Source organism: Lacerta agilis, chromosome 10 (genome assembly GCF_009819535.1).
Source record: "Lacerta agilis isolate rLacAgi1 chromosome 10, rLacAgi1.pri, whole genome shotgun sequence".
In the NCBI taxonomy this organism is placed as follows: domain Eukaryota; kingdom Metazoa; phylum Chordata; class Lepidosauria; order Squamata; family Lacertidae; genus Lacerta; species Lacerta agilis.
Window position 1 is genome coordinate 319037 of NC_046321.1, and position 27531 is coordinate 346567.

The following is a 27531-nucleotide window of genomic DNA, read 5'->3' on the forward strand; positions in this document are numbered from 1 at the left end:
TGTTGTGTCTATTCTTTTAAGAGGGATATAAGGGAAATTACCAGGAATCTAATATCGAGAAGCTTAAACAAGCCTGCAACCAGCTACCCTCTGTGCATTTAAAGGGGAATGTAAAACTCTGCTAAGTTATAGAACTTGCTAGCGCAAGTTAGAAAGGATATTTTTAAACAATATATCCTCTCCTGCCTCCCTGAACATTTCCACACCCCTCAGCTGTAGGGCGGCTGAGGGAGAGGTGGAGGGCAGACTTTAGAATTGTGAATTCTTTAACGGAGCCCATCACGTTCCCCATGCCTCACATCGACGACTTGCTGACGAGTGTGGAGGGGAAAGATTTTTACCAAACTGGACCTCAGAGGGGTGTACAACTTAATCAGGGTGCAAGAGGGCAACGTGTTGAAGATGACCGCGTTTACTCCTTTAGGGGCTTTTGAATACCTCGTTACGCCTTTCAGCTTACAAGCCGGGAGCCCCTGTTTCCAAGCTTTTATGCACCATGTGCTGGGGCCACTCCTGTACAAGAATTGCATCTGTTTTTTGGATGACATTTTGATCTTCTCAGAGGATGAAGGGCAGCATGTACGGCATGTTAGGGAGGTGCTAGAAAAGCTGAAGGAGCATCAGTTGTACACCAAGTTGGAGAAGTGCCAGTTTCATGCTTGGGAAGTTGAGTTTTTAGGGTACTGACTGTCTGATCGGGGCCTTGCCATGGACACGGAAAAAGTGAAGGCAGCGTTGGACTGGAAAAGCCCCAAAACAAAGAAGGACTTACAAAGATTTCTAGGCTTCTGCCACTTCTATCGGAAATTTATCAAGAATTTTGTGCATGTTACCATGCCCATCACGGACTGTTTGAGAGGGAGGAAGAAATTTATGTGGACAAAGGAGGTGCAACAGGCATTCAAGGGCCTCAATAAGGTTTTTGCATCAGAGGAGCAGCTGGTCCATGTGGATCTATCCAAACCTATGAGGGTGGAGATGGATGCGCCGGATCGAGCCATAGGAGCTGTCCTTTTGCAGCAAGATGCAGGGGAACACTCAACAAATCTGAGCAGAATTACACCATTTGGGACAAGGAACTTCTTGCCGTTTATGCAGGCAAGATCCAGGTATACACTGACCACAAGAACCTGGAATATTGGCGCACTGCGAGAATACTCAACCAGAGACAGATCCGGTGGGCAGAATTTTTTGCCAGTTTCAACTTTAAGATCCGTTACGTCCCGGGGGAGCAAAACGTGAGAGCTGACGCACTGTCCTGAAAGCCTGAGTACATGGACGATGAGGGCCCTCCGGTGGCCAGACACATTATCCTGCAGGGAAAGTGGACCTGTGGGGAATGCTGGTGGGAGGACCGAACTGCTCAGACTCACCGGGGAATATAACTTTGCTCAGGGGAAACTGAGGGAGCTCAAAGAAGGTTGGGGGACTGATGAGGGGTTCAAAGAAAAGGAGGGGTTGCACTGTATGTCCCCGGGGAGGCGTTAACAGCCCAAATTCTCAAACAGCTCCACAACAACCCCATGGTGGGGCATTTTGGCTAGCATAAGACCATGTTATTCGTCACGAGGGATTTTTGGTGGTCCAAGGTCAGGGAAGATGTAAGGGAATATGTGCCGGAGTGTGACATGTGTCAGAGGGCAAAGGGAGAAAGAACTGCCCAGGCGGGGTTGTTAGAACCCTTACACACCCCGAGGAGGCCTTGGGAGGTGGTACCCATCGACGTTATCACAGACCTGCCCATGTCCCAAGGTAAGACTGTTTGAAAGCGAAGAAATTTCTGTGGACAAAGGAGGCGCAACAGGCATTCAAGGGCCTCAGGGTTTTTGTGTCGGAGGAGCAGCTGGTCCATGTGGATCCAACCAAACCTATGAAGGTGGAGACGGATGTGTCGGGACATAAAGACAGGCTGTTTGTGGACCACCTCTTCCACTTACATGGCATCCCCTCGTGGGTACCGTATTTTTCACTCCATAGGGCGCACCGGACCATAGGGCGCACCTCATTTTTAGAGGAGGAAACAACAATAATTTTTTCTGGTTTTCCTCCTCTAAAAGCCCTGTGGTTTTTTTTGAGGATCAGCTAAAAGTTTTGCAGCTTTTTTTGCAAAGGGGAAAGCCCCGGTTTTTTGGGGATCAGCTAAAAGTTTTGCAGCTTTTTTGCAAATGGAAAAGACTTTTTTTTTTTTTTGGAGGATCAGCTAAAAGTTTTGCAGCTTTTTTTGCAAAGGGGGAAAAGCAAAGCTCCTTTTGCAAAGGGGGAAAACCAAAGAGGAAAAGACCCATTTTTATAGGGTTCAACTCACATTTCTGAAAAATCTTAAGGAAAGGGAGCAGTTTCTACTGTTTCCAGACAGATAATCTAATCAGCCAGTCACATGTCGCTGGGGAAACAAACAACCTCCCTATGCAGCACATTCAACAAAGGAGGCCTGGGCAAGAGGGCAGGGTTGAAAGGGAGCCGGGACTCTTATCTCTCTCCCGATCTCTTGCTGCTCAGCTGCTGAGCGGGGTCCTTTCAACACCCCCTTTTCTCTTTGTAAAATAAAAAGCACAACCTGCTTTTGGCCCCTGGGCAATTCAGCTCCGGGGACTACCATTCGCTCCATAAGACACACAGGTATTCCCCTTACTTTTTAGGAGAGAAAAAGTGCATCTTATGGAGCGAAAAATACGGTAATTTCTGACCATGGAAGGCAGTTTACCTCGTGTTTCTGGCACAAGCTCATGAGTTTGTTGCAAGTGGAGGTGAGCCTGTCCACGGCCAGACACCTGCAAACCAATGGGCAGGCGGAAACGACTGGGTGGAGAGACTAGCTCTGGCGGAATTTGCTTACAACATCACGGAGAACGTGTCCACAGGGATGACTCCCTTTATGGCCAATTATGGCCACCACCCCAGAGCGTTTCCAGGGCGGGAGGAGGAGGAGTTGAGTGTGCTGGCCGCAGAACTGTTTGCGGAAGAGATGGCGGCCATACAGCAACAGCCCCGGGAGAACCTGGAGAGGGCCAAGGAGGCATACAAGAGGGCAGCTGATGAGCACAGGAGGGTGGGGGACAAGGTGTGGTTATCCTCACAGGGGCTGCCGATCAGGGGGAGATGCAAGAAGCTGGAGCATAGGAGGCTAGGTCCCTTTGAGGTGTTGCAACAGGTCAACCCAGTGGCATTTAAGCTGAAGTTGCCTGACACTATGAGAATACATCCAGTGTTTCATAGGTCATTGCTGGAGGGGCACCGCTTTCAGGGGAGGGAAAAGAAGGTGCCCACGCCACAGAGCGTAGAGGAGGGGGAGCTCTGCAATGAGGTAACAGAGATGCTAGATTCCAGGTGGAACGGGCACAAGCTGGAATACTTAGTAGCTTGGGAAGGCGCTCCAGCCTCGGACGGAGCGAGTGACTGAAGAGTACCTGAGGAATTTAATGCTCTCTTCCCATGCAAACCTAATCCCCACAGGATGTTTTTTGGGGAGATGTTTGGACCCACTGACACCGAAGGGGAATTTTGGGGTTTCCCTCCTTCAGGGGGGGAAGAGGGGGTAGGAGAGGGGGACTCTGAGGGCACGGATGACAGGGAGGTTCTCTGGGACTTCCCACTGGCGGAGGGCTATTCCAGGGAGTGGAGGGCGGTTTTCGAACCCACTGACGAGGATGAAGACTCATTCCTAGGCTTTTCTCCCTCTCTGAACAGCTCCCAGGGTTGGGGAGAAGCTTTTGACCCCACCCACGAGGAAGGAGTTGGGGCAAATGTTCCACCACCCTCCGGCAACTCACCCAGACAGGGATGGGAGCGGGGCTTTGAGGTGGGGTGGATGTCAGGGAATTGCCACCTGGTCCCCAGACAGGGGCAGAAGGGTTGACAGGTTATCAAAACCCTGGCCGCCTCCCGAGTAGCAGCACCTCCTCCAGCCAGGGGATGTCAGGGCTTGCGGATATTGCTGAGAGCCCCAGTGCCGCTCACCCAGCGGCTCAGGAGGGAGGTGGCCCACTTTCGTCGCCCCAACTGTGCAGAGGGATGAAACGTAAGGAGGGTGGAACAGTGGGGGTGCCGAAATTCTTATGTTGGGGACATAGCCGGAAGGGGCCACTCCCGGATTCTGCTAGTGACCGAGACGGACATGAACTTTGTTACTCTGCACTGTAAATAGTTTGCACTAAATAAAACCTGTAAAAGACAGGTTTGGCTGCTGTGTCATTACTTGTGAGACACCATCCCATGGACCTTACACTTTACAATCCTTCTTTGCCTCCAACAATTCTAAAATATCTTTTTTTTAAATAAGAAATTTATTGGTATTTCCACACAAAACAACAAATAAAAAACATACATTCTACATATAAAAACAAACACAACAGAAAATACAAATAACAATCAAATAAAACTAATACATACCTATCACTCCACCAAAACACATGAACACACCAATCTACTTATTATAACCTTATTTCAAATATTATTTGGAGGACTTCTTCCATTCTCTCTTCTGCGTTCAATTCTAATTTACTTTAGTAACTTTGTAACTATTTTAACAATCATTCACCATTATTCTTAATCTTCAAATAACATCTTATCTTATCTCTATCAACTTATCATAACATCTAATATAAAAACAAAATCTTAACTTCTTATATACTATTTTAACCTAACATTATATAGCTATCGCCTATTATATTCACTGATTTCACTTCAAATGTCCAACTTTTCACGTTGTTTCAGATAATCTTTAAATTTCTTCCACTCTTCTTGCACCTTCTCCTCCCTCTGGTCTTGGAGCTTCGCGGTCAGTTCTGCGAGTTCCATGTAGTCGATTAGAGGAGGGAGAAAGATTGTTTTCTGCTGCTCCAGAGAAGCGGACACGGGGCAATGGATTCAAACTACAAGGAAGAAGACTCCACCTAAACATTAGGAAGAACTTCCTGACAGTGAGAGTTGTTCGGCAGTGGAATTTGCTACCAAGGAGTGTGGTGGAGTCTCCTTCTTTGGAGGTCTTTAAGCAGAGGCTTGACAGCCATCTGTCAGGTATGCTTTGATGGTGTTTCCTGCTTGGCAGGGGGTTGGACTGGATGGCCCTTGGGGTCTCTTCCAACTCTAAGATTCTATGATTCTATGATTAACTTCATCTGCCAATCTTCTACTGTTGGGAGCTCTTCACCTTTCCAGTTTTTAGCAATCAAAATTCTAGCAGCTGTTGTGGCATACATAAAAAACACTCTATCTTTTCTGGGTATCTCATGGTTGGCTATGCCCAACAGGAAGGCCTCTGGTTTCTTAGAAAAAGTGTATTTCAACACTTTTTAAAGTTCATTATAAATTTTCTCCCAGAAATCCTTAACCTTTGGGCATGTCCACCACATGTGATAGAAGGTACCTTCTACTTTTTAACATTTCCAACATTCGTTACTCAAACCATGATACATCTTAGCTAATTTAACTGGCGTTAAATACCATCTATATACCATTTTCATGATGTTCTCTCTTAAAACATTACATGCAGTAAATTGGATACCTTCCCTCCACAACTTCTCCCAGTCCTCTAACATAATATTATGGCCCACATCTTTTGCCCAGTCAATCATTACAGATTTAACCATTTCATCTTTCGTATGCCACTCTAGCAACAAATTGTACATTCTGGAAAGGTTTTTAGAGTTCGGTTCTATTAGTTCTGTTTCCAACTTAGATTTCTCAACTTGAAAGCCATATTTCCTGTCCAACTTAAAAACTTCATTTATTTGGTAGTACTGCAACCAGTCGGCAACGTCCTCTTTCAGTTGTTCGTAACTCTTCAACTTAAAACTCTGGCCTTCTTGTTGCAGTATATCAGCATACTTTAGCCATTTTGCAGACATGTTTGGCCTCTTATAGGCCTTAGCCTCCACTGGGGATATCCACCTAGGGGTTTTTCTCTCCAGTAAGTCTTTATTTCAAATCCAAACCTGATACAAGGCATTTCTAATTATGTGGTTTTTAAAAGCCTTGTGGGCCTTAACCTTATCATACCAAAGATATGCATGCCAGCCAAAAACATTATCATGTCCCTCCAAGTCCAACACATCCGTGTTTTCTAACTTAAACCAGTCCTTTAACCAGCAAAAGGCTGCAGCTTCAAAATAAATCCTTAGGTCTGGCAGGGAGAATCCACCTCTCTCCTTAGAGTCTGTCAAAATCTTATATTTTATTCTAGGCTTATATTTTATTCTAGGCCAGATAAATTTAGATAAGTCCTATCGCCATCTTCTAAAGCAATCCAACTTATCTATGATTGGTAATACTTGGAATAAAAACAACATCTTTGGCAATACATTCATCTTTATAGCCGCTATTCTGCCCATCAAGGATAACTTTAAGCTAGTCCATATATCTAGGTCTCTTTTAATCTCATTCCACAATTTTTCATAATTGTCCTTGAACAGGTTTATATTCTTTGGAGTCAAATTCACCCCTAGATATTTTACCTTTTTAACAAAGTTCAATCCAGTGTGATCTTGCAATTTCTGTATCTGCAATGGCATCATATTCTTTGTCAATACTTTAGTTTTGGCTTTATTCAGTTTAAATCCTGGTACTTGTCCAAACGTGTCAATTGTCTCTAATGCTTTGGGAACACTGCTCCCAAAGCAACAATTCTAAAATATCAACAATATTTCTAACATTATCTTTCATATGTCTTCCAGGGAGAAAACCCGCCTGGTCTTTATCAATGTAGTCACTTAAGACCATCTTCAGTCTTCTTGCCAAAATATTGGCAAAAAAATTGTAATCCACATTGAATAAAGAAATTGGTCTATAGTTTTTAACTTGACGTCAGTCCATATCTGGTTTTGGAATCAGGGTAATAAAAGCCTCCTTCCAGGTCTCGGGTGCTTGCCCCCCCCTCAAGATTTTGTTGCAAACATCCATCAAAGGTTGAACTAGCCAGTCCTTCAAGGTTCTACAATACTTTGCAGTTAAGCCATCAGGGCCTGGGGCTTTGCCTATCTCCATTTGTCCAATAGCCATTTCCACTTCTTGTCTCGAAATTAAATCACTGAGTAGAGTCTTTTTCTCTATGGGAATTTTCTGCTGAGCTATTAATTCCAAAAATTGTTTTATCTTGTCCTTGTCCTCCTTTTCTCTTCTCTTCTATAAAATTGTTTATAATATTTCTGAGGGGAAAAATTCTGATCTCTGCTGGGTTCTCAATAGACTTCCCCCCTTTGTCAACCCCCTCCCCCCCCGCCGGCAGTCTATGTCCTTGGAAAGAAGTTGCTGTAGTGACTCTGAAAACTGTGATGACTTTTGTTGTTGCAGGCAATAAATAGTCTTGGTAGACATTTGGATAGTAAGGTATTTAATGGAGAAGCAGTTCACGTACTATTCTCATGTCCATGAAAGCAATGCGAGAATCGATGCAGTTTGGGTCACTAAAGAGTTGGAATTAAAAGTGAAGAAGGTTGAGATAGATCTGAGGACTTTGTCGGATCATAACCCAGTGGCCATGGAAATGCAAAAGGAAGAATGGTCAACTTTTAGATGGAGATTGAATGATGACTTATTGCATGACCAAGAAATAGTAGACAATAATAATAATAAAAAGACTAGAGGAATATTTTAAATTGAACAAAGAAAGAAAAATCCAAACTGTATGGGACGCTAGTAAAGCAGTCATGAGAGGTTTTTTTATACAACAAAGTGCTGTTAAAAAAAGGGCCAGGGAAGCAAGGAAAAAATATATTTTGGGTGCCATATAAAAGAAGGAAAACGAATCAGGAAAAAAAATCAAATAAACCATCAATAAAACAGCCAATAAAATTATTACAATCACAGCATTCAACGAATGGATTAAATTAGAGACATGAAATATTAAATCTGGAAGGAGATGATAATAGATTTGGTTGGCATTCATATTTATGGTATGGGAAAGATAAAAAACAAAGGTTTTCATAATCACATAGTAAGAAAAACGCTCACAAAAGTTTGGAATACGAAATTACTTTAAACAATGTATAATCTCCTGCTGTGTGGGGAAACGCTGGACGAAGTGGTAAAGTCAGCACAAATAAAATGGGCTCAGGATCTAGGTCACAACATACAACTTGAAGATTGGAAAATATATGGAAGGTGAATTTAAAATTTACAGGTTGTATTTTATTACAAGAGAATTATAGGAAAATGCAGGCTGAGAGCCCACCAGCCTGCCGACTGTCTCGCCAGAGCAGTGCATGCTCTGGTTATCTCTCGCATGGACTACTGCAATGCGCTCTACATGGGGCTACCTTTGAAGGTGACCTGGAAACTGCAACTGAATGGGAGCAGCCGCCGAGACCACATATCACTGGTCCTAAAGGATCTTCCCTGATTCCCAACACATTTCCAAGCAGAATTCAAACTGTTGGTGCTGACCTTGAAAGTGTCATGGTTGCATTTTTCAGGCAAAGAAATGTATTTATCTAATATATAGTGAATCATGGGGTTCATGTGTGATGATGGGCCCCCCAGGAGATTTCCCTTGTACCTGCAACTTCTCCCCCTTTTGCAATTAGGCTTTGGGGTAAATCTCCCATTAAATTACAGCAGGCACGTCCAATAGGTAGATTGTGATCTACCGGTAGATCACTGGACGTCTGTGGTAGATCACTGGTAGATCACTGGCTCCCCCCGAAGAAGCTCAACAACTTTGGCTCCCCTAAAAAAATGCTCAACCCCCCCCAAAACAGGGCTTTCCTCCTGCCTCAGAAAATCTCAACAACTTTGACCTGAACCCCTTTAAAACGGGGTAGATCACTGCCCGTTTTTAACTCTGTGAGTAGATCGCAGTCTCTTCAGAGTTGGCCACCCCTGAATTACAGCATTTTAAATTTTCTTCCAAAGGCCTGGGGGGAAGGGATGGACTTCTGGTGAAGAAGCAGTGCTTGGAGATCATGCAGTGGGGTGATTGTGTGTGACAGAGGTTGGTGCCAAAGCCAAAAGTACTTTAAATCTAAAATTATACTCACTATTGTGAGACATACCTTCATTATTTCATTACTATACAATTTTATATATAAACACCAGAACTTCACATATACCTCATGCTTTTAAGAATGATTTCCTGTGGAGTTCATTGTTCAGACTGGACTCAGAGAAACACATCCCACATCATACATCCAAATGGGTTCTCCCCTGTGAGACACCCTAGATGCTCCTTAAGCACTCCATTATAACTAAATAACTTTCTGGAATTTTTCCATTTAAATTGCTTATCCTCTTTGAGTTTGTTGTTGGTTTGTAAGGTTTCAACTCTAAAAGTTCTTCCTGTCCATGAGTCTGTTGATGTGGGACTTCCACTCTGACTGAAGCCATACATTTAAATGGTTTCTCCCCTCTGTGTCCACGGATGTCTTCTTCAACAATTTTCACTCTGACTGAGGCATTTTCCGCACTCCATACATTAAAATGACGTCTCCCCTGTGTGAGTCCGTTGATGTATATTGAAGTGTCCACTTTGACTGAACCTCTTTCCACAGTGCATGCATTTAAATGGTTTCTCCCCGGTGTGAATCCGTTGATGTGTTCTGAGACTTCCACTCTCACTGAAACTCTTTCCACACTCCATACATTTAAATGGTTTCTCCCCTGTGTGAGTCCGTTGATGTTTTCTAAGGATTGCATTGAAACTAAACCTCTTTCCACACACTGGGCACTTAAATGGTTTCTCCCCGGTGTGAGTCTGTTGATGTCTACTGAGGTCTCCACTCTGGGTGAAGCTCTTTCCACACTGCATGCATTTATATGGTTTCTCCCCTGTGTGAGTCCGTTGATGTATTCTAAGGCTTGCATTGAAACCGAAGCTCTTTCCACACTCCATGCATTTATATGGTTTCTCCCCTGTGTGAGTCCGTTGATGACTTCTAAGGTTGGCATTGAAACTGAAGCTCTTTCCACACTCCATGCATTTAAATGGTTTTTCACCTGTGTGAGTCCGTTGATGTGATTTAAGGTCTCCATTCTGACTGAATCTCTTTCCACACTCCAGGCACTTAAATGGTTTCTCGCCAGTGTGAGTCCGTTGATGTTGTCTAAGGTGTCCACTATACCTGAACATCTTTCCACACTCCAGGCATTTAAATGGTTTCTCCCCTGTGTGAGTCCGTTGATGTTTTCTAAGCTGTTCACTCCGAATGAAGTTCTTTCCACACTCCATGCATTTAAATGGTTTCTCCCCTGTGTGAATCCGTTGATGTAGTCTAAGGTGTCCACTCTGACTGAAGCTCTTTACACACTTCATACATTGATATGGTTTCTCCCCTGTGTGAGTCCGTTGATGTGTTCTAAGGCTTCCACTATGACTGAATCTCTTTCCACACTCCAGGCATTTATATGGTTTCTCCCCTGTGTGAATCCGTTGGTGTTTCCTAAGGCCTCCACTATTACTAAAACCCTTTTCACACTCCATACATTGAAATGGTTTCTCGCCTGTGTGAATCCGTTGGTGTAATTTCAGACTTCCATTCTGCCTGAAGACCTTTCCACACTCCATACATTGAAATGGTTTCTCGCCTGTGTGAATCTGTTGATGTTTTCTAAAGTGTCCACTCTGACTGAAGTCCTTTCCACATTCCATGCATTTAAATGGTTTCTCCTCTGTGTGAGTCTGTTGATGTGTCCTAAGGTATCCACTCTGACTGAATCTCTTTCCACACTCCATACATTTATATGGTTTCTCCCGTGTGTGAGTCTGTTGATGTGATCTAAGGCTTGTATTACAACGGAAGCTCTTTCCACACTCCACACATTTAAAAGGTTTCACCCCTGTGTGAGTCCATTGATGTCTTCGAAGGTTTCCACTGTGAGTAAAGCTCTTTTCACACTCCATACATTTATATGGTTTATCCCCTGTGTGAGTCCATTGATGTTTCCTAAGGTATCCACTATTACTAAAACTCTTTTCACACTCCATACATTGAAATGGTTTCTCCCCTGTGTGAGTCCGTTGATGAGTTTTAAGGCTTCCACTATCACTAAAGACCTTTCCACACTCCATACATTGAAATGGTTTCTCCCCTGTGTGAGTCCGTTGATGAGTTTTAAGGCTTCCACTCTGACTGAATCTCTTTCCACACTCCATACATTTATATGGTTTCTCCCCTGTGTGAATGTGTTGATGTTGCCTAAGGTATCCACTATTACTAAAACTCTTTTCACACTCCATACATTGAAATGGTTTCTCCCTTGTGTGAGTCTGTTGATGTTGTCTAAGGTGTCCACTCTGACTGAAGCTCTTTCCACACTCCATGCATTTAAATGGTTTCTCCCCTGTGTGAGTCTGTTGATGTTTTCTAAGGCTGCCACTCTGACTGAAGCTCTTTCCACACTCCATGCATTTAAATGGTTTCTCCCCTGTGTGAGTCCGTTGATGTAGTTTAAGGCCTCCAGTACCACTAAAGCTCTTTTCACACTCCATACATTTAAATGGTTTCTCCCCTGTGTGAGTCCATTGATGTCTTTGAAGGTTTCCACTATCACTAAAGCTCTTTTCACACTCCATACATTTAAATGGTTTCTCCTCTGTGTGAGTCCATTGATGTCTTCTAAGTCTTCCACCATCACCAAAACTCTTTCCACACTCCATACATTTAAATGGTTTCTCCTCAGTGTGAGTCCATTGATGGATTCTAAGACTTACACGATCACTAAAACCCTTTCCACACTCCAAGCATTGAAATGGTTTCTCCCCTGTATGAGTCCGTTCGTGTCTTCTAAGGCTTCCACTATCACTAAAACTCTTTCCACACTCCATGCATTTAAATGGTTTCTCTCCTGTATGCGTCCTTTGGTGTCTTCTAAGGTCTCCACTATCACTAAAGCTCTTTTCACACTCGAGACATTTAAATGGTTTCTCCTCTTTGTGTGTCCACTGATGTCTTCTAAGCTTTCCACTATCACAAAAACTCTTTTCACACTCCATGCATTTAAATGGTTTCTCCCCTGTGTGAGTCCGTTGATGTCTTCTAAGGCTTCCATTGTCATTAAAGCTCTTTCCACACTCCATACATTCATTTGGTTTTCCCTCTGTGTGAGTCCGTTTGTACAATTTAAGGTTTTCACTCTAACTGAAATTCTTCCCACACTCCCTGCATTGGAATCCTTTATTGCCCATGTGACTTCAGTGAAGCATATTCCACATTTCACACATTTTAATGACTATTCCTAATGGAACAAAAGGTGTCCTGTCTCCAGCAATTCTCTCTTCTCCATCCACCTTCTTCAGAGTAGGCGGAAAGGAAATCCTGTTTGGGTTTCAAGAAAGAGAACACAGGAAAAAAAGGGCACATCATTAGCACCTTCTCTTATTTCAACGTCTCCTACATTCCTCTGCCTCCTACCCATGTCCCCAATTTTTAGGAAATGAAAATGGTATGATGTCAAATGATAGTAATGCATCAACAACCTTTCATAATCTTCAATCATCTTTAATAACAGCATGATCTTGGAATACCGTTATCCTGTGGGACTGCCTTTCAAATTAAGTGGTTGCCCCCTTTCCACCTCTAGATCTTCATGAATCAGCTGCACAGTCCCATTGGCCTCAGGAGGTCCATATGGACAATTTAGGGAGGCTCAGACTTACATCTTTTCCAGGGACTGTGGCCTGGGTCAGTCAGAGAACTAGTGGCAAGGCTTGGTGCTGGGGGTCAGCTTGGTGCTGCTTGGCAGGGGGTTGGACTGGATGGCCCTTGTGGTCTCTTCCAACTCTATGGTTCTATGATTCTATGAATGGGTGCTCATGGAAGCTCCTGTTCTTGGAGATGGACCTCCATCTACATGCCTCATATTGCACGGAGAGAGCAGGAGAAGCAGAAGGAAAGCAGCTGGCACATGGGAATCCCAGATGGAAACATACCCACACCCATTGTTCTTTATAATAATGATGTGCTGCCTGATCTCGAGCCCATCTTCTGACACAGGACTCTCCTAAAATGACACTGAAAAGCAGGATATTAAAGGCAAGGAGATAACTGTACTTAATGGTAGGTAGCCGTGTTGGTCTGATGCAGTTAAATAAAAAAGTAAAAAAAATTGTCCAGTAGCACCTTATAGACCAACTAAGTTTGTTCTAGGTATAAGCTTTCATGTGCTTGCACACTTCTTCATATTGTAAAGGGTAGCAGATGATGGCCTTTTAACATCGCAGTAATCCAAGTTTATGCACCAACTACCGGTGCTGAAGAAACTGAAATTGACCAATTCTATGAAGACTTACAACACCTTCTAGAAATGACACCAAAGAAGGATGTTCTTCTCATTATAGGGGATTGGAATGCTAAAGTAGAGAGTTGTCAGGGAACTGTCCCCTGTGCAGCTGTCTCCTGCGCAATGCAGGGTGATGGAAGGGCTCTCTGGATGCTACAGAGAGCCCCGACCCCACCTGACCGGTAGCACCTCCTCCTCCAGCGAGGGAAACGGAGACGGCTCTAGTGGGGAGGGGCAAGCAACTCAAGTTCTGGAGAGCAGAGGCTCTGAGGATGTTAGAGAGCCCCTCCCCTCACCTGGCGGGCGGAGAGGGAGAAGCGCCAGTTCCGGTGCCCCAATTGCGTAGGGGGGTGAAATGCAGGGTTTTAGGATGCCAAAGTTCTTATGCTGCGGTCCCAGCCGGAAGGGACCACTTCTGGATTCTGCGAGTGACTGAGACAGACATGAACTTGTAGCTCTTCACTGTATATAGTATGCACAATAAACCTGATAAAAGACAGGTTGAAGTCTCGTCTGGTTACTTGTGAGCAACCATCCCACGGAAAAAAGGGAACAAAAGAAAAAAGGAACAACTGGCAAGTTTGGCCTCGGAGTTCAAAACGAAGCAGGGCAAAAGCTAATAGTGATCCGTCAAGAGAAACAAGCTGGTCATCACAAACACTCTTTTCCAACAACACAAGAGACGACTCTACACATGGACATCACCAGATGGGCAGCATCGAAATCAGATTGATTATATTCACTGCAGTCAAAGATGGAGAAGCTCTATACAGTCAGCAAAAACAAGACCTGGAGCTGACTGTGGCTCTGATCATCAGCATCTTAAAGCAAAAAATTCCAGCTGAAACTGAAGAAAGTAGGAAAAACCACTGGGCCAGTAAGACGCAATCTAAATCAAATCCCTTATGAATACACAGTGGAAGTGAGGAACAGGTTTAAGGATTTAGATTTGGTGGACAGAGTGCCTGAAGAACTATGGATGGAGGCTCGTAACATTATACTGGAGGCAGCAACGAAAACCATCCCAATGAAAAGGAAATGCAAGAAAGCAAAGTGGCTATCCAATGAGGGCTTACAAATAGCAGGGGAAAGAAGGCAAGCAAAATGCGAGGGAAATAGTGAAAGATACAGGAAATTGAGTGCAGCTTTCCAAAAAATAGCAAGGAGAGACAAGAGGGCCTTCTTAAACGAGCAATGCAAAGAAATAGAGGAAAACAACAGAACGGGAAAAACCAGAGATTTGTTCAAGAAAACTGGAGATATGAAAGGAACATTTCGTACAAAGATTACCATAATAAAGGACAAAAGTGGAAAAGACCTAACAGAAGCAGAAGACATCAAGAATAAGTGGCAAGAATACACAGAGGAATTACACCAGAAAGATATGGAGGTCTCGTACACCCCAGGCAGCGTGGTTGCTGACCTTGAGCCAGACATCCTGGAGAGTGAAGTCAAATGGGCCTTAGAAAGGACTGTTAATAACAAGACCACAATGCTGACAAAGGTCCATATAGTTGAAGCTATGGTTTTCCCAGTAGTAATGTATGGAAGTGAGAGCTGGACCATAAAGAAGACTGATAGCTGAAGAATTGATGCTTTTGAATTTTGGTGCTGGGAGAAAGTCTTGAGAGTCTGGGACTGCAAGAAGATCAAACCTATCCATTCTCAAGGAAATCGGCACTGAGTGCTCACTGGAAGGACAGATCCTGAAGCTGAGGCTCCAATACTTTGGCCACCTCATGAGAAGAGATGACTCCCTGGAAAAGACCCTGATGTTGGGAAAGATGGAGGGCACAAGGAGAAGGGGACGACAGAGGATGAGATGGTTGGACAGTATTCTCGAAGCTACCAACATGAGTCTGACCAAACTGCGAGAGGCAGTGGAAGACAGGAGTGCCTGGTGTGCTCTGGTCCATGGGGTCATGAAGAGTCAGACACAACTAAACAACTAAACAACAATAACATCACCTTAAAGACCAATTATGGTAAGTTTGTTCTAGGTATAAGCTTTCGTGTGCATGCACACTTCTTCATATAGTAAACGGTAGTAGATGCTGATAGTAGGAGTACCCTTCTGAGAAAACCCCACGGCACCCTCCCACAATATATAAGGGTCTGATGACATCTCTTTCAGTGTAGCTGAAGAAGTGTGCATGCACACGAGAGCTTATACCTAGAACAAACTTAGTTGGTCTCTAAGGTGCTACTGGACTATTTTTTAATTTTTTATTTTCACTGCGTCAGACCAACACGGCTACCTACCTGAATCTAGATGTCCTGGGGTGTTAGGGAAGCAGTAGTACCTTTGGTGGGGGACATGTCATGCACCTTATGGGGTGATTTATGCACCATTGGTCCCCACCCTGCACTCAACTCTCACCTGTGGCTTCCAGAAGCTGTCAGCATGCAACAGGGGCCGCGATCCAAGCAACGGCTTCAACCGGCCAGCAAAACCAGGTTAGGAAAGCTGATGGGTCTCAAATCCTTGGTGGGTTGGGGAATTCTGCTGCAGGTGAAGGCAGGCCCTGGTGGATGGAGAGGATGAGAACGACAGTGAATCCCACAGTCAAGAAGGCAGATTCTGCCCATGCTGCAGAGGAAACTGAAGGGCAGATGAGGGTCGTCATCCTGGAGGCTGGCGAGTCTGAGATTGAATTGTATATAAACTACAGTATTGAAATGTGTCTGGTCCCACTTCCTATTCTGCTATCGCACAACTCTGTCTGTCTGTTTCTTACTTGAGTGCTGTTTTGGTATGCTAAAACAAAATCAAAAATTCTTTCCAGTAGCACCTTAGAGACCAACTGAGTTTGTTCTTGGTATGAGCTTTCGTGTGCATGCACACTTCTTCAGTATCTGGTCTCTAAAGTGCTACTGGAAAGAATTTTTGATTTTGTTTTGACTATGGCAGACCAACACGGCTACCCACCTGTAATTGGTATGCTAAGTCAAGGTTTTACTGTAAGTTTCATTTTTGCTATTTTTTGGATCCTGTTATGCTTATTTGTCTTCAGTTATAAATTTCTCAGCTGAATCATTTTTGGGCTGCCTCTGAGCATTTTTTCCTGCTCTGCTAATTATATGCCGCACTTGCTCAGGAGATCATTATGGAGGAGCAGGATCTGCAACCTAAAGCCATAAACAGCCTCAGCCATGTAGACCTGAAGGAGCGTCTCCACCCCCATCGCTCAGTCCGGACAGGGAGGTCCTCCTCCGAGGGTCTTCTGCTGGTTCCCTTGCTGTCAGAAGTGAAGTTACAGGGAAGCAGGCAGAGGGCCTCCCACCCTATGGAATGCCCTCCCTTCAGAGGGCAAGGAAATGGGCAACTATCTGACATTTAGAAGGCAGCCCTTTATCGGGATGTTTTTAATGTTTGATGTTTTATTGTCTTTTTTATGTACTGGAAGCTGCCCAGAGTGGCTGGGGAAACCCAACCAGATGGACGGCGTATTAACACTAAAATCATTCTTAATATCTTGTGATTTTTAGTAGTTGTTTTGGAATTCGTACTTCCGGAGCAGCACATCTAGTGCCAGGTGGGGATCTGTGCTCCTGACAGCTTGCGGCAGACCTGGCGTTGGAGAGAGGTAGAATGGGCGACGAGGCGTGAGAAAATCACACGGTTGCCGTAAACTATAATCCCACCCACAAACTCTCATTCACATACAGTCTGTAAATTTGGGAAGGTCACACACCTCACCTGTGCTAATACTGGCAGTCTTTGGCCAGCATAAGCAAAAACTGTGTGTAGAGCCTCCAGCCACAGGCACTGTCTATCATGAAATTGGGTCCTTTGACTGGAAAGATTCATGCAATGGCTGTCATTGGACAATGATGGATTGAATCTCAGCTTGTCAGTCACTCTGGCATTGCCTACAAAGAATAAGAGGAACAGAAATGCTTTCGACTTCTATACCAATCCTGAGAGCCATCCCATGGACTCTGCACCCCTGTTTCTGATGACAGGTGTACATTATCCTCATCCTCAATGAACCAGGCAGTGGAGAAGACACTTAAAGACGGATGTCTGAGAGAGAGAAAAAGGTTTCTGGCTGCTTCCTGGGTGGGATTAGAGAAAGAAAGAGCTGCTTCAGAGAAGCCCCCCCCCTTCCTCTCTGGATTTCCTCTGCTCTCAAGGGGGACCAGTGGTTGGACTGGGCAGAACCCTGCGTCTGGACAAGGCAGGGGCTTTTGGGGGCGGGAAGAGGATGGAGCTTGCAGGAAGGAAGCGGTGGGGGTCTGAACCCCCACTTTCCAGGGATTCCTCTCTTTTTGCCTTGAATGGGTGGCCGATTCCTGGGTGGGAGGGAGAATCCAAGGCGGCCCCTCCGGAGTTTCCCCGCAGGTGCCAGGATGGAGACGTCTCCCCAAAGACTGGTCTTCCTCACCCCTCCCCCCGCGCCACCAGTGCTGCACTTCTCTGCCCCGGGGATGCTCCCCTGCCTCCTCCACCCCACTTCCTTGACCCCCTCCCTTTCTCTCGGCGTCTCCCCTGCACCCTTGGTCCGGCTCAGCCCTCGCCATGCGCGACCCATCTCTCCGTCCGTAGGGGCCCCCCCAAGACGAGCAGGGGAGGGATAGGGGGGGTCTCTATCTAGGCGTCTCTCGCACCCGTTAACCCTTTCATGGCCCGCCTTTCTCCCGGCGGAGCGCACAGGGACCCAGGGATACCTGCGCGAGGGAAACGGGGCCAGGGAGTCCTCGTGGGGAACCCCTGGGTGGGCGCCCCATGTCCGCCCCTGCCAAGGCGCCTAAGGGGCCAAGGAAATCCCCCTTAGCTTCACGCGTGCAGGGATCCAGGCCCTGCCGGTGGGGCCCACGGGAGGTGCTTTGGGGGGGGGGCTGGAGGGGGTCTCTGGGTCCTTCTCTCCCCTCTCCGCCCCCCCCGCCCCTTTACCTCTTTGTCCTCGCTCGCGATTCTCCTTTCCTTTCCTGCAACATCCACGGGGGTCCCCAGAGGACCCTCCTCCCCTTTCCGAAAGCGGGCGCCCCTAGAGCTATGGGGTAGAGCAGCAATCCGGCGTAGAAGCTCCAGTTCCGGGAGAAGCAGGCAGTTTGGGAGGGGGTTCTGCGCCCTGATTCTCATAACAGAAGCCGGATGGCGAGGAGGAGGAGGAAGAAGAAGAAGAGGTGCAACATATGGTGGGGGGATTTGGGATTGTGGGGTGCGAGGAGGATGTGCCGGGAGGGGAGGAATTGAGTGGGGGGAAGGAGAGGAAGATTTCTCCCCTCCCCTCCTCCTCCTGGGATCAGGAGAGCGGGGGAGGGGCTGCAAAGTGGGGTCCCCCCCCCACAATGTTTACATTGCACTATCCTCCCCTCCCCACCCCAAGCCATGAGATTAGATCCGTCAATATTTTAGGTATTTGTGTTCACCCCAGGAATGGGAGGGGGGCAGTTAAACGACTCCCCCAAAATCCTAAGTCTCCACCCCAGCCTCTAATTAAGGCCAGGACAAGGACCGTTGACACAGGCACCATACATGCACAACAGCAAAGAGGCTCAGAAAAGCAGCCTATAAAATTGTACCAATAAACAGATACCATGAATCGGACTGTTTCCTCTGACAAACCAATGGAGAAAACTGCAGAAACGTCAAATTCAACGGTTTGATGGATTCCCTTGGTTCCAATGGCTAATGACTCTTCTGCAAGATGGGAATCCAGGGCTCCTCCTGACTCCATAATCCTTTAGGTGAAGTGTTGAAGAATTCTCTGTGGTGGCAATACGGATAAAGGGGAGTTTGGTGAAAGATCCATCTCCTGGCCTTGAATGAAAGGGGAAGGTGGCGCAGGGATGGGTGGGCAGGGCCAGAGCCCCTCTGAGCAAAGGCTGTGGGGGGCACAACATGGGGAGATAAACTAGAAGACCTCTGCAGAGGACACTCAGAGTGTTCAAAGTGCTTCATAAAAACAAACTCGGCTGTCTTTACAACATCCCTATGAGGTGGACCTGTAGCATTTCCCTGTTAATGCAGGAAGTGGAAGAGAAGCTTCCTACTTGTTAGAAGCTTCTTCCCACAGGCCCCCCGCGCAGCCCACTCCACGTCACCCAGGTAGGACTCACTTGTCCAACCCCGCAACTTAGGCCATTCCTCTGTCTGGATGGGGAGGGGGAGATAAAGGTTCACCAGCACTGCAGCCCCCAACTTCCCCTCCCCACGTTTCAAGCTGGGGCAGAGATGCAGACGCCCCAGGGTCTGGCCTGGCCACTGGCACCCATTGGGCATAGTTGCTGAGCCTCTTTTTGAGGGACATCACTTATTGTGGAACCTTTTCTCTGCCTCCGGTTTCTAGGCCACGGAGAGGGAAGCTCAGCCCCCAGCCAGGAGGGTCCCCCAAATCATTGTCATCCTCATTTTTAATTTGTATACCGCCTTTCTATCTTACGATACTCAAGGCGGTTTACAAGCAGGCGAAACAAAAAATGTACATCTTATAACAATCTAATGCAATACAAAAATGTGATAATAAAACAAAACTTAAAAATAAGCGAAACAAAATAGAAAATTCTTTCCAGTAGCACCTTAGAGACCAACTGAGTTTGTTCTTGGTATGAGCTTTCGTGTGCATGCACACAAAAGCTCATACCAAGAACAAACTCAGTTGGTCTCTAAGGTGCTTTGTTGTTGTTCAGTCGTTCAGTCGTGTCCGACTCTTCGTGACCCCATGGACCAGAGCACGCCAGGCACGCCTATCCTTCACTGCCTCTCGCAGTTTGGCCAAACTCATGTTAGTAGCTTTGAGAACACTGTCCAACCATCTCATCCTCTGTCGTCCCCTTCTCCTTGTGCCCTCCATCTTTCCCAACATCAGGGTCTTTTCTAGGGAGTCTTCTCTTCTCATGAGGTGGCCAAAGAACAGGAGCCTCAACTTCAGGATCTGTCCTTCTAGTGAGCACTCAGGGCTGATTTCCTTCAGAATGGATAGGTTTGATCTTCTTGCAGTCCATGGGACTCTCAAGAGTCTCCTCCAGCACCATAATTCAAAAGCATCAATTCTTCGGCGATCAGCCTTCTTGATGGTCCAGCTCTCACTTCCGTACATTACTACTGGGAAAACCATAGCTTTAACTATACGGACCTTTGTCGGCAAGGTGATGTCTTTGCTTTTTTAGATACTGTCTAGGTTTGTCATTGCTTTTCTCCCAAGAAGCAGGCGTCTTCTAATTTCGTGACTGCTGTCACCATCTGCAGTGATCATGGAACCCAAGAAAGTGAAATCTCTCCCTGCCTCCATTTCTTCCCCTTCTATTTGCCAGGAGGTGATGGGACCAGTGGCCATGATCTTAGTTTTTTTGATGTTGAGCTTCAGACCATATTTTGCGCTCTCCTCTTTCACCCTCATTAAAAGGTTCTTTAATTCCTCCTCACTTTCTGCCATCAAGGTTGTATCATCAGCATATCTGAGGTTGTTGATATTTTTTCCGGCAATCTTAATTCCGGTTGGGGATTCATCCAGCCCAGCCTTTCGCATGATGAATTCTGCATATAAGTTAAATAAGCAGGGAGACAATATACAGCCTTGTCGTACTCCTTTCCCAATTTTGAACCAGTCAGTTGTTCCATATCCAGTTCTAACTGTAGCTTCTTGTCCCACATAGAGATTTCTCAGGAGACAAATGAGGTGATCCGGCACTCCCATCTCTAAGGTGCTACTGGAAAGAATTTTCTATTTTGACTATGGCAGGCAGACCAACACGGCTACCCACCTGTAACTTAAAAATAAGCAACCTACATCAAAAAATAAACATTTTTTGAATTGTATAAAATAGTATAAAATTATTAGAATAGTATAAAATAATAATACCAACATATAAAAGTTAAACAGAAATCCACTCAACAGTTACAATAAATAATTTCTGAACTATAATCAATAAAACAAAGGCCAACCACAGTACATAAAATAATACAATACAAACTGAGAAGCAGAGACTAGAGGGTGGAGCAAGGCAGGTGGAAAGAGCGAAGTCTCTCCCCTCTGGGTGCTTTGCGCGACATGCACGCGGCTCCCCCTGGGCTCCTGCTCTCCAGAGGGAGAGAAGAGGGAGCTGGGTGCGCCCGGCTTGCCAAGGGTTAAACAGAAACCAGCTGGATTCCTAGAGAGGACAGGAAAGAAAGACGGGGAGGGCAGGTCCTCCAGAGCAAAAGCCCCTCCCCGCCTCCCCAGACTTTTCCTGCAAAAAGGGGGGTGCTTTTGTCTCTCCCTGCAAATGCTGCTGCCCAGGAGGCGCCTGCTGGCACCCGGTGAGTCTCCTTTCTCTCTCCCCAGAGGGTGCATTGGGGGGGGGGTCCCCAGGGCTACAGGGGAGCGTGCATGTGGGGAGCTTGCAAGGGGAGACCCCCAAGTCAAGGAGCGGAGGGTCCTGCCAGGGAGGTCGCAGGAGGGCGGCAGCTCTGCCGCGCTTCTTTTGCGTGGAGGCGCTGCCGGCCCCTTTGGGGAAGGTCTGTGGGTCAAAGGGGGGCGGCGGCGCGGGAAAGGCATGGGAATAAACCCCGTTCAGATTACAGGAATGGATCGGTCACGTTTATGAATGGAGGCTGCTGCAGCCGCGCGGAAACATGAAACGAAACCCAGTGCAAGGAAGAAAGAAAGAAAGAGTGGGTGTTGACAGATGGAGGCGGGCTCCTGAAGGGAAGTCCTTCCATCATGCAACGTGCACTGAAACCTCCGGATCCGAGATGGCTTTGAAAGAGGACGAGGCCAGTTGGTGGAGGAGGAGGAGGAGGAGGAGAGGGCGATGCGGGGCTCTCCGTCCTTCTGCTGTGTGGGGGAGTCCCAGTTGCGGGGAGACCTTTGCTGATGAACCCCGGAATAGTCTTTGGCTCCCTTGCCTTCTGCTGTTTGGCCTCTTTTACCAGGCGAACTTGGCCAGATAGGACATATCTGACCTCTTGAAGGTCAGGCCACGCTTCAGAAACCTTTTATTCCGTTTTGTAACCCAAGATTTCTTGCCTGTGCTTTCTTGCTGCTGTATGGAGAAATGCATGAATCTGAACTTGGAAAGTTTGTAAGTAAAAACCATCTTCACTTACCGAAGTGTGTGGTCTGTTCTATGCCAGAGGGGGTAGAAAGGGGAAGCTCTGGTAGCATCGGGGTGTTGAAAAATGTCTCACAGCCCATATCCCGGTGCTTCATATCTTTGCATGTTTTGTAACTTTCCCCCAGATTTATTTATTTAATTTTCGATATAAAAATTTACACTCACACCACCACATGTTATGTAAAGAAACACAAGGTTCCAACGAAATCCTCTTGAGTTCCCTCCTCCCCTTTGTGGGCCTTATTGTTAAACTTTTCCTACTGTATCTTTTGCAATAATTCAGAATTTTTGTATCTCTATTATATCCACAGTTCTTGTTACATTATAAGTATTATTGCAATCACACTGTTTACAATGGTTTTTTAAGATAAGTTATAAATTTCCCCCATTCCTTATAAAGGTTTTGGTCTTCTTGATTTCTTATTTTTCCGGTCATTTTTGCCATTCCGTCATAGTCCATCAGCTTGATCTGCCATTCTTCTCTGGTGGGGCCTTTGGCTTCTTTCCATCTCTGGGCAAAGAGCATCTGCACAGCTGTCATCACATACATTAACAATCTTGTCTGTTCCCTTGGGATTTTAGCATATAATTCCTAAAATAAAAACTTCTGGCTTTAAAAAATAAAAGTTATTTTAAACATTTCCCAGAATGCTTTTGTTACCTTGCATGCCCACCACATATGATAAAAAGGGCCTTCTTTTTTCTTACATTTCCAACAGATATTTGTAGCTGTCTTATACATTTTTGCTATCTTTCTGGGAGTTAGAGACCAGCGGTACATCATTATCATATATTGTTCTTTCAACATACAACATGCTGTAAATTTCAGATCATCTTTCCATAACTTCTCCCATGATGGAATCTGTGCATTGTACCCAAAATCTTTCACCCACTGTATCATTACTGATTTAACTTCTTCAACTTTTGTATACCATTCTAAAATTAGTTTGTACATTTTAGAAAGTAATTTTAAATTATTCTCCTAACAATTCTTTTTCAAACCTTGAGATTTCATTACTAAATCCATACTTCTTATCCATCTTAAATATATCTAGTTAGTGATATTATAACCAATAACTGATTGGTTACAATATCACTAACTATAATTTATTATGTCCTCACAATTTTGCCATTTCAACTGTTGTTCTACTTCCGTTAACAGCTCTTTATATATTGCCCAATCGTTGCTCATATTAAATTTTTTCAAGGATTTCGCTTCTAGTGGGGAAAGCCACCAGGGTGTTTTCTGTTCTAATAAATTTTTATATTTCTCCCATACCATATAGATGGGTTTTCTTACAAGATGATTCAAGAAACCTTTATGTACTTTTGCCTTCTCATACCATAAATATGCGTGCCAACTAAACTTGTTATCATGACCCTCCAGGTCTAGAATATCCATTTTTGTTAATGTTATCCAGTGTTTTGTAAGTATTTAAACTGCTGCACCAGAGACTGTGCTCACTCTACGTTTGCCTCTAGGGATCCACAAAATTCTTGTTAATTAAGCAAATAATATTACCGGTAAATAAATATTGACAGTCTTCTCATGTCATGTGTATAACACAAAAATAGCACAATAAATTTACAGGTATATCTACAGCTGATTCATCTCACAGAAACATCTGCAGTTGCCTGAACATTATTCATAGTCACTTTCCTTCTAGAAGGGCTAAAGCAGGCATAGGCAAACTTGACCCTCTAGATGTTTTTGGCCTACAACTCCCATGATCCGTAGCTAACAGGACCAGTGGTCAGGGATGATGGGAATTGTATTCCCAAAACATCTGGACGGCCGAGTTTCCCTATGCTTGGGCTAGAGGTTTACTTCTCCATTTTCCTCCTGACAATCAGTTTTATAGCAGAATAATGTACTTGCTTTGTAGAATTTCCTAGCACCTCTAATTCGGACACTCAGAACTTGGCAGAAGATCAAGGGATTCCTTCATCTCTCTTGGAATCTTCCTGAGAGCACAGATGGATGAGCAAGACTCAGCTGGGCCTGAAGCAGGAAGAGGCCATGCCATCAGAACTGGGAACAGTGGGGAATTCTGGGAAAGCACTGTGCAGAAGATCCTGGGTGAGGAGGACACCCTACGCTCAGAGGTGCAGAGCCAGCAGTTCAGGCAGTTCTGCTTCCAGGAGGCCGAAGGACCCCGAGAGGTTTGCAGCCGTCTCTACCACCTTTGCCGTCAGTGGCTGAAGCCAGAAAGGCACACGAAAGCTCAGATGCTGGACCTGGTGATCTTGGAGCAGTTCCTGGCTGTCCTTCCCCCGGAGATGGAGAGCTGGGTGAGGGAATGTGAAGCAGAGACCAGTTCCCAGGCGGTGGCCCTGGCCGAAGGTTTCCTCCTGAGTCAGGTGGAGGAGAGGAAGCAGGCAGAGCAGCAGGTGAGAGAGACTTTCCTAAGCAGCTCAGAACATGAGGGAGAGTCTCCCAAAATTTTCTACTAATGGCCCACCCCTTTTTGGAAAGCACCCAAGGAATGAGATTGTATACCCCTCAGGTTTTCGCCTCTCCCATTGCTAATCTTTCTCCCCATTTTCTGTTTTGAATCCTTGTTGCTATTTCAGAGACAGGATCTGTTTGCAGAAATGGGTCTGGATTCCTTTAAGACTGAAAGGACTCTGTTGGACACCAGAGAGAAGCCGCTGGGTAAGGAGGAAGAAGACTTTTCTCTGTTTGGTTACATTCTGTGGATTTCGAAACTGACACATGGATTATTTTTATCTTTTGGGGGAATATGGTCCAAGAGCCCCAAAGAGGGAAGATGTATTTTTAACACAACTGAAATATGAAATGGGTGCAAATTTCATAATCCATTCAGCAGGCAAGACTTTTTCAAAGGCCCATTTGTAGTTTGATATGTGGTGTTTAACCTCTGAGAAAAGCATCTACTCATGACTTCCCACTTACCTCTGTCTCTTGCAGGTGACAGGATTATGTCAGCAAGATCTCCTCTTCTGTCTATTCATGGTGGTGAAGGAGGAGCAACAGCTGCGGAACCAGACGGGGTAGGGGGAAAGAGCACGGTGGGGCTGGAGGCCGAGGGGAGGGGCAGCCAGGGTCCCTCCAGACCCAAACAAATCTCTCTCATTCTCTTAACAAAGGCTGCCCTGAACAAAGGCTGAAAATACTATTTTAGAAGATTTATGTGCTGAGAATAAGGAATAGCCATCTCACATTAACTCACCTTCTGAATGTTGCTAATATGATTCACCAGTCATTTGCAGTTTAATTTCTAGATTTATTATTGAATGCCAACACAGGCTTCTAAAAGTGTGTGGGAATGTTCAGGGTGACAGGAAAGGATATACATTAATGTCCTTCCTAGCTTTCAACTGGCTGGACCAAACATTCCCTTGCATGTCCACTCTAGCAAAACAAGGAATGTTGTACTTGACTGCTCCCAGTGGATTACATCCCACAAAGTGGCCAGGATTCAGCTAACTAGCCCCAAGAGTTACGGAATGGGGCTTTCTCCCCAATCTCCCCCCCCTTCCTGTGCCCCCATGTTTCTCTCAAAGTGGACCTCAGGGTATCAGGTTCTTCCAAAACAGCACACAGGGAAAAGAGAGCAGGAATCCTTCCGTCTGGCAAGCGGGAATGCTGGTGCAGACAGAGTGATTTGAGGAACACATTGCGGAGTTCCCCCATTTACACTAAGGTTAATGTCCATCATTAAAATGCACAATAAAAGAATTCCATTAAGATGTTTAAAGAAACACCCACAATTAAAATGTGCAGCAAAATGATCCTATTAAAACAACACAGCAGAAAGCAACAGAGCAATGTGTAGCAGAACATCTTCATTCTGACTAAGAGGAAGACCTTTTTCTTTCTCTCTTAGGGTCCAGTGTGCTTTGAAGATGTCGCTGTTCATTTCACAGATGAGGAATGGGCATTGCTGGAACCTGACCAGAGAGTTCTGCATAAGGAAGTCATGGAGGAGAATCGTGGGATTGTGGCCTCTCTCAGTAAGGCTCCCTTGTGGATTATAATCTCTGTTTGGAAATTCCATGCATATCTCTCTGTGATAAGCCTCCCCGGTTTTGATGGAGTTTAACAGGGCCACTTGCAGCACCTGGGATTCTAATACCCCCCAAACTCACCTTCCATGGGTGGCTATTGATTATTTTTTCAGTTAATATTGTTCCTCCTGTTGTTTCCTGTTACTTCTTTTTTGACACTGATCAGGCTGGCCTGAACTGCTTTTTTCTTCTTTGCTTCTGTCTGTTTTTGATTGACCAAAGAGAGGACAGCTATTGGAGGTGGAGCAGATTCCATGATTGGGCCAGGAGAGAGACAGGCTATTCGAATCTCAGGTTCTCACAGGTATTTCTGTTAATGCCAGTAATCAAAGGCTGTGAAACCTGGAATAAGACTTCCCATCTAACTCCCTGTATCACAAGTGTTAATGAGCATTGCTCCATAATTGGGAACTCCCATTTCTTCCTGAGACTCTAATCCATCTTTTTCTTCGTTTCAGGTGGTGATGAATGGGAAATTAAAAAGGGAGACCATGACGTAATTCACACAGTGGAGAAGCCGTATCAATATTTGGAGTATGGAGAAAGCTTCATCCAGAGCTCCTGTTCCACTTCCCATCAAAGAAATCCCATTGGGAACAAACCTTATCAATGCTTGGAATGTGGAAAGAGCTTCAGTCGGAGGGAAAGTCTCACTTCCCATCAGAGACTTCATACAGGAGAAAAACCTTATCACTGCTTGGAATGTGGAAAGAGATTCATTCGGAAGAGAAGTCTCACTTCCCATCAAACCATTCATACAGGAGAGAAACCCTATCAGTGTTTGGAATGTGGGAAGAGCTTTCATATACACACAAACGTCCGCCGCCACCAGATAATTCACAGTGGGGAGAAACCGTATCAGTGCTTGGAATGTGGAAAGAGCTTCAATAAGAGCTCCAATCTCACTTCCCATCAAAGCATTCATACAGGGGAGAAACCCTACCAGTGCCTGGAATGTGGAAAGAGCTTTGGTCGGAACTCCCATCTCACTTCCCATCAAAGAATTCATAGAGAGGAGAAACCGTATCAGTGCTTGGAATGTGGAAAGAGCTTCCCTTGGAAGGAAAGTCTCACGTACCACCAAAGAATTCATACAGGGGAGAAACCCTACCAGTGTTTGGAATGTGGGAAGACCTTTACCACAAGTGCAAACATCCGTCGACATCAAAGTATTCACCGAGGGGAGAAACCATTTCAGTGCCAAGAGTGTGGAAAGAGCTTTAGTCGGAAGGAAAGTCTCGCTTCCCA

At 45.4% G+C, this 27531-nt stretch overlaps 1 protein-coding gene and 1 long non-coding RNA gene across 2 annotated transcripts in view; one reads left to right on the top strand and one right to left on the bottom strand.

The window, feature by feature from the left end:
- Positions 1–3400, top strand: part of LOC117054026 (zinc finger protein 585A-like) — a 29366-nt gene extending 25966 nt beyond the window's left edge. The window contains exons 7-9 of the mRNA XM_033162464.1: positions 456–579; positions 1793–1954; positions 2696–3400. Of these exons, the coding sequence (XP_033018355.1) occupies positions 456–579; positions 1793–1954; positions 2696–3400 (991 nt within the window). The remainder of the gene's footprint in view (positions 1–455; positions 580–1792; positions 1955–2695) is intronic.
- Positions 3401–12230: 8830 nt separating this feature from the next.
- LOC117053663 lies at positions 12231–18161 on the bottom strand. The gene is made up of 3 exons (XR_004427429.1): positions 18107–18161; positions 15590–15734; positions 12231–12245 (listed from the first exon to the last, which is right to left on the bottom strand). It is a non-coding gene; the product is annotated as an uncharacterized LOC117053663 (long non-coding RNA).
- Between the last annotated feature and the right edge of the window lie 9370 nt (positions 18162–27531).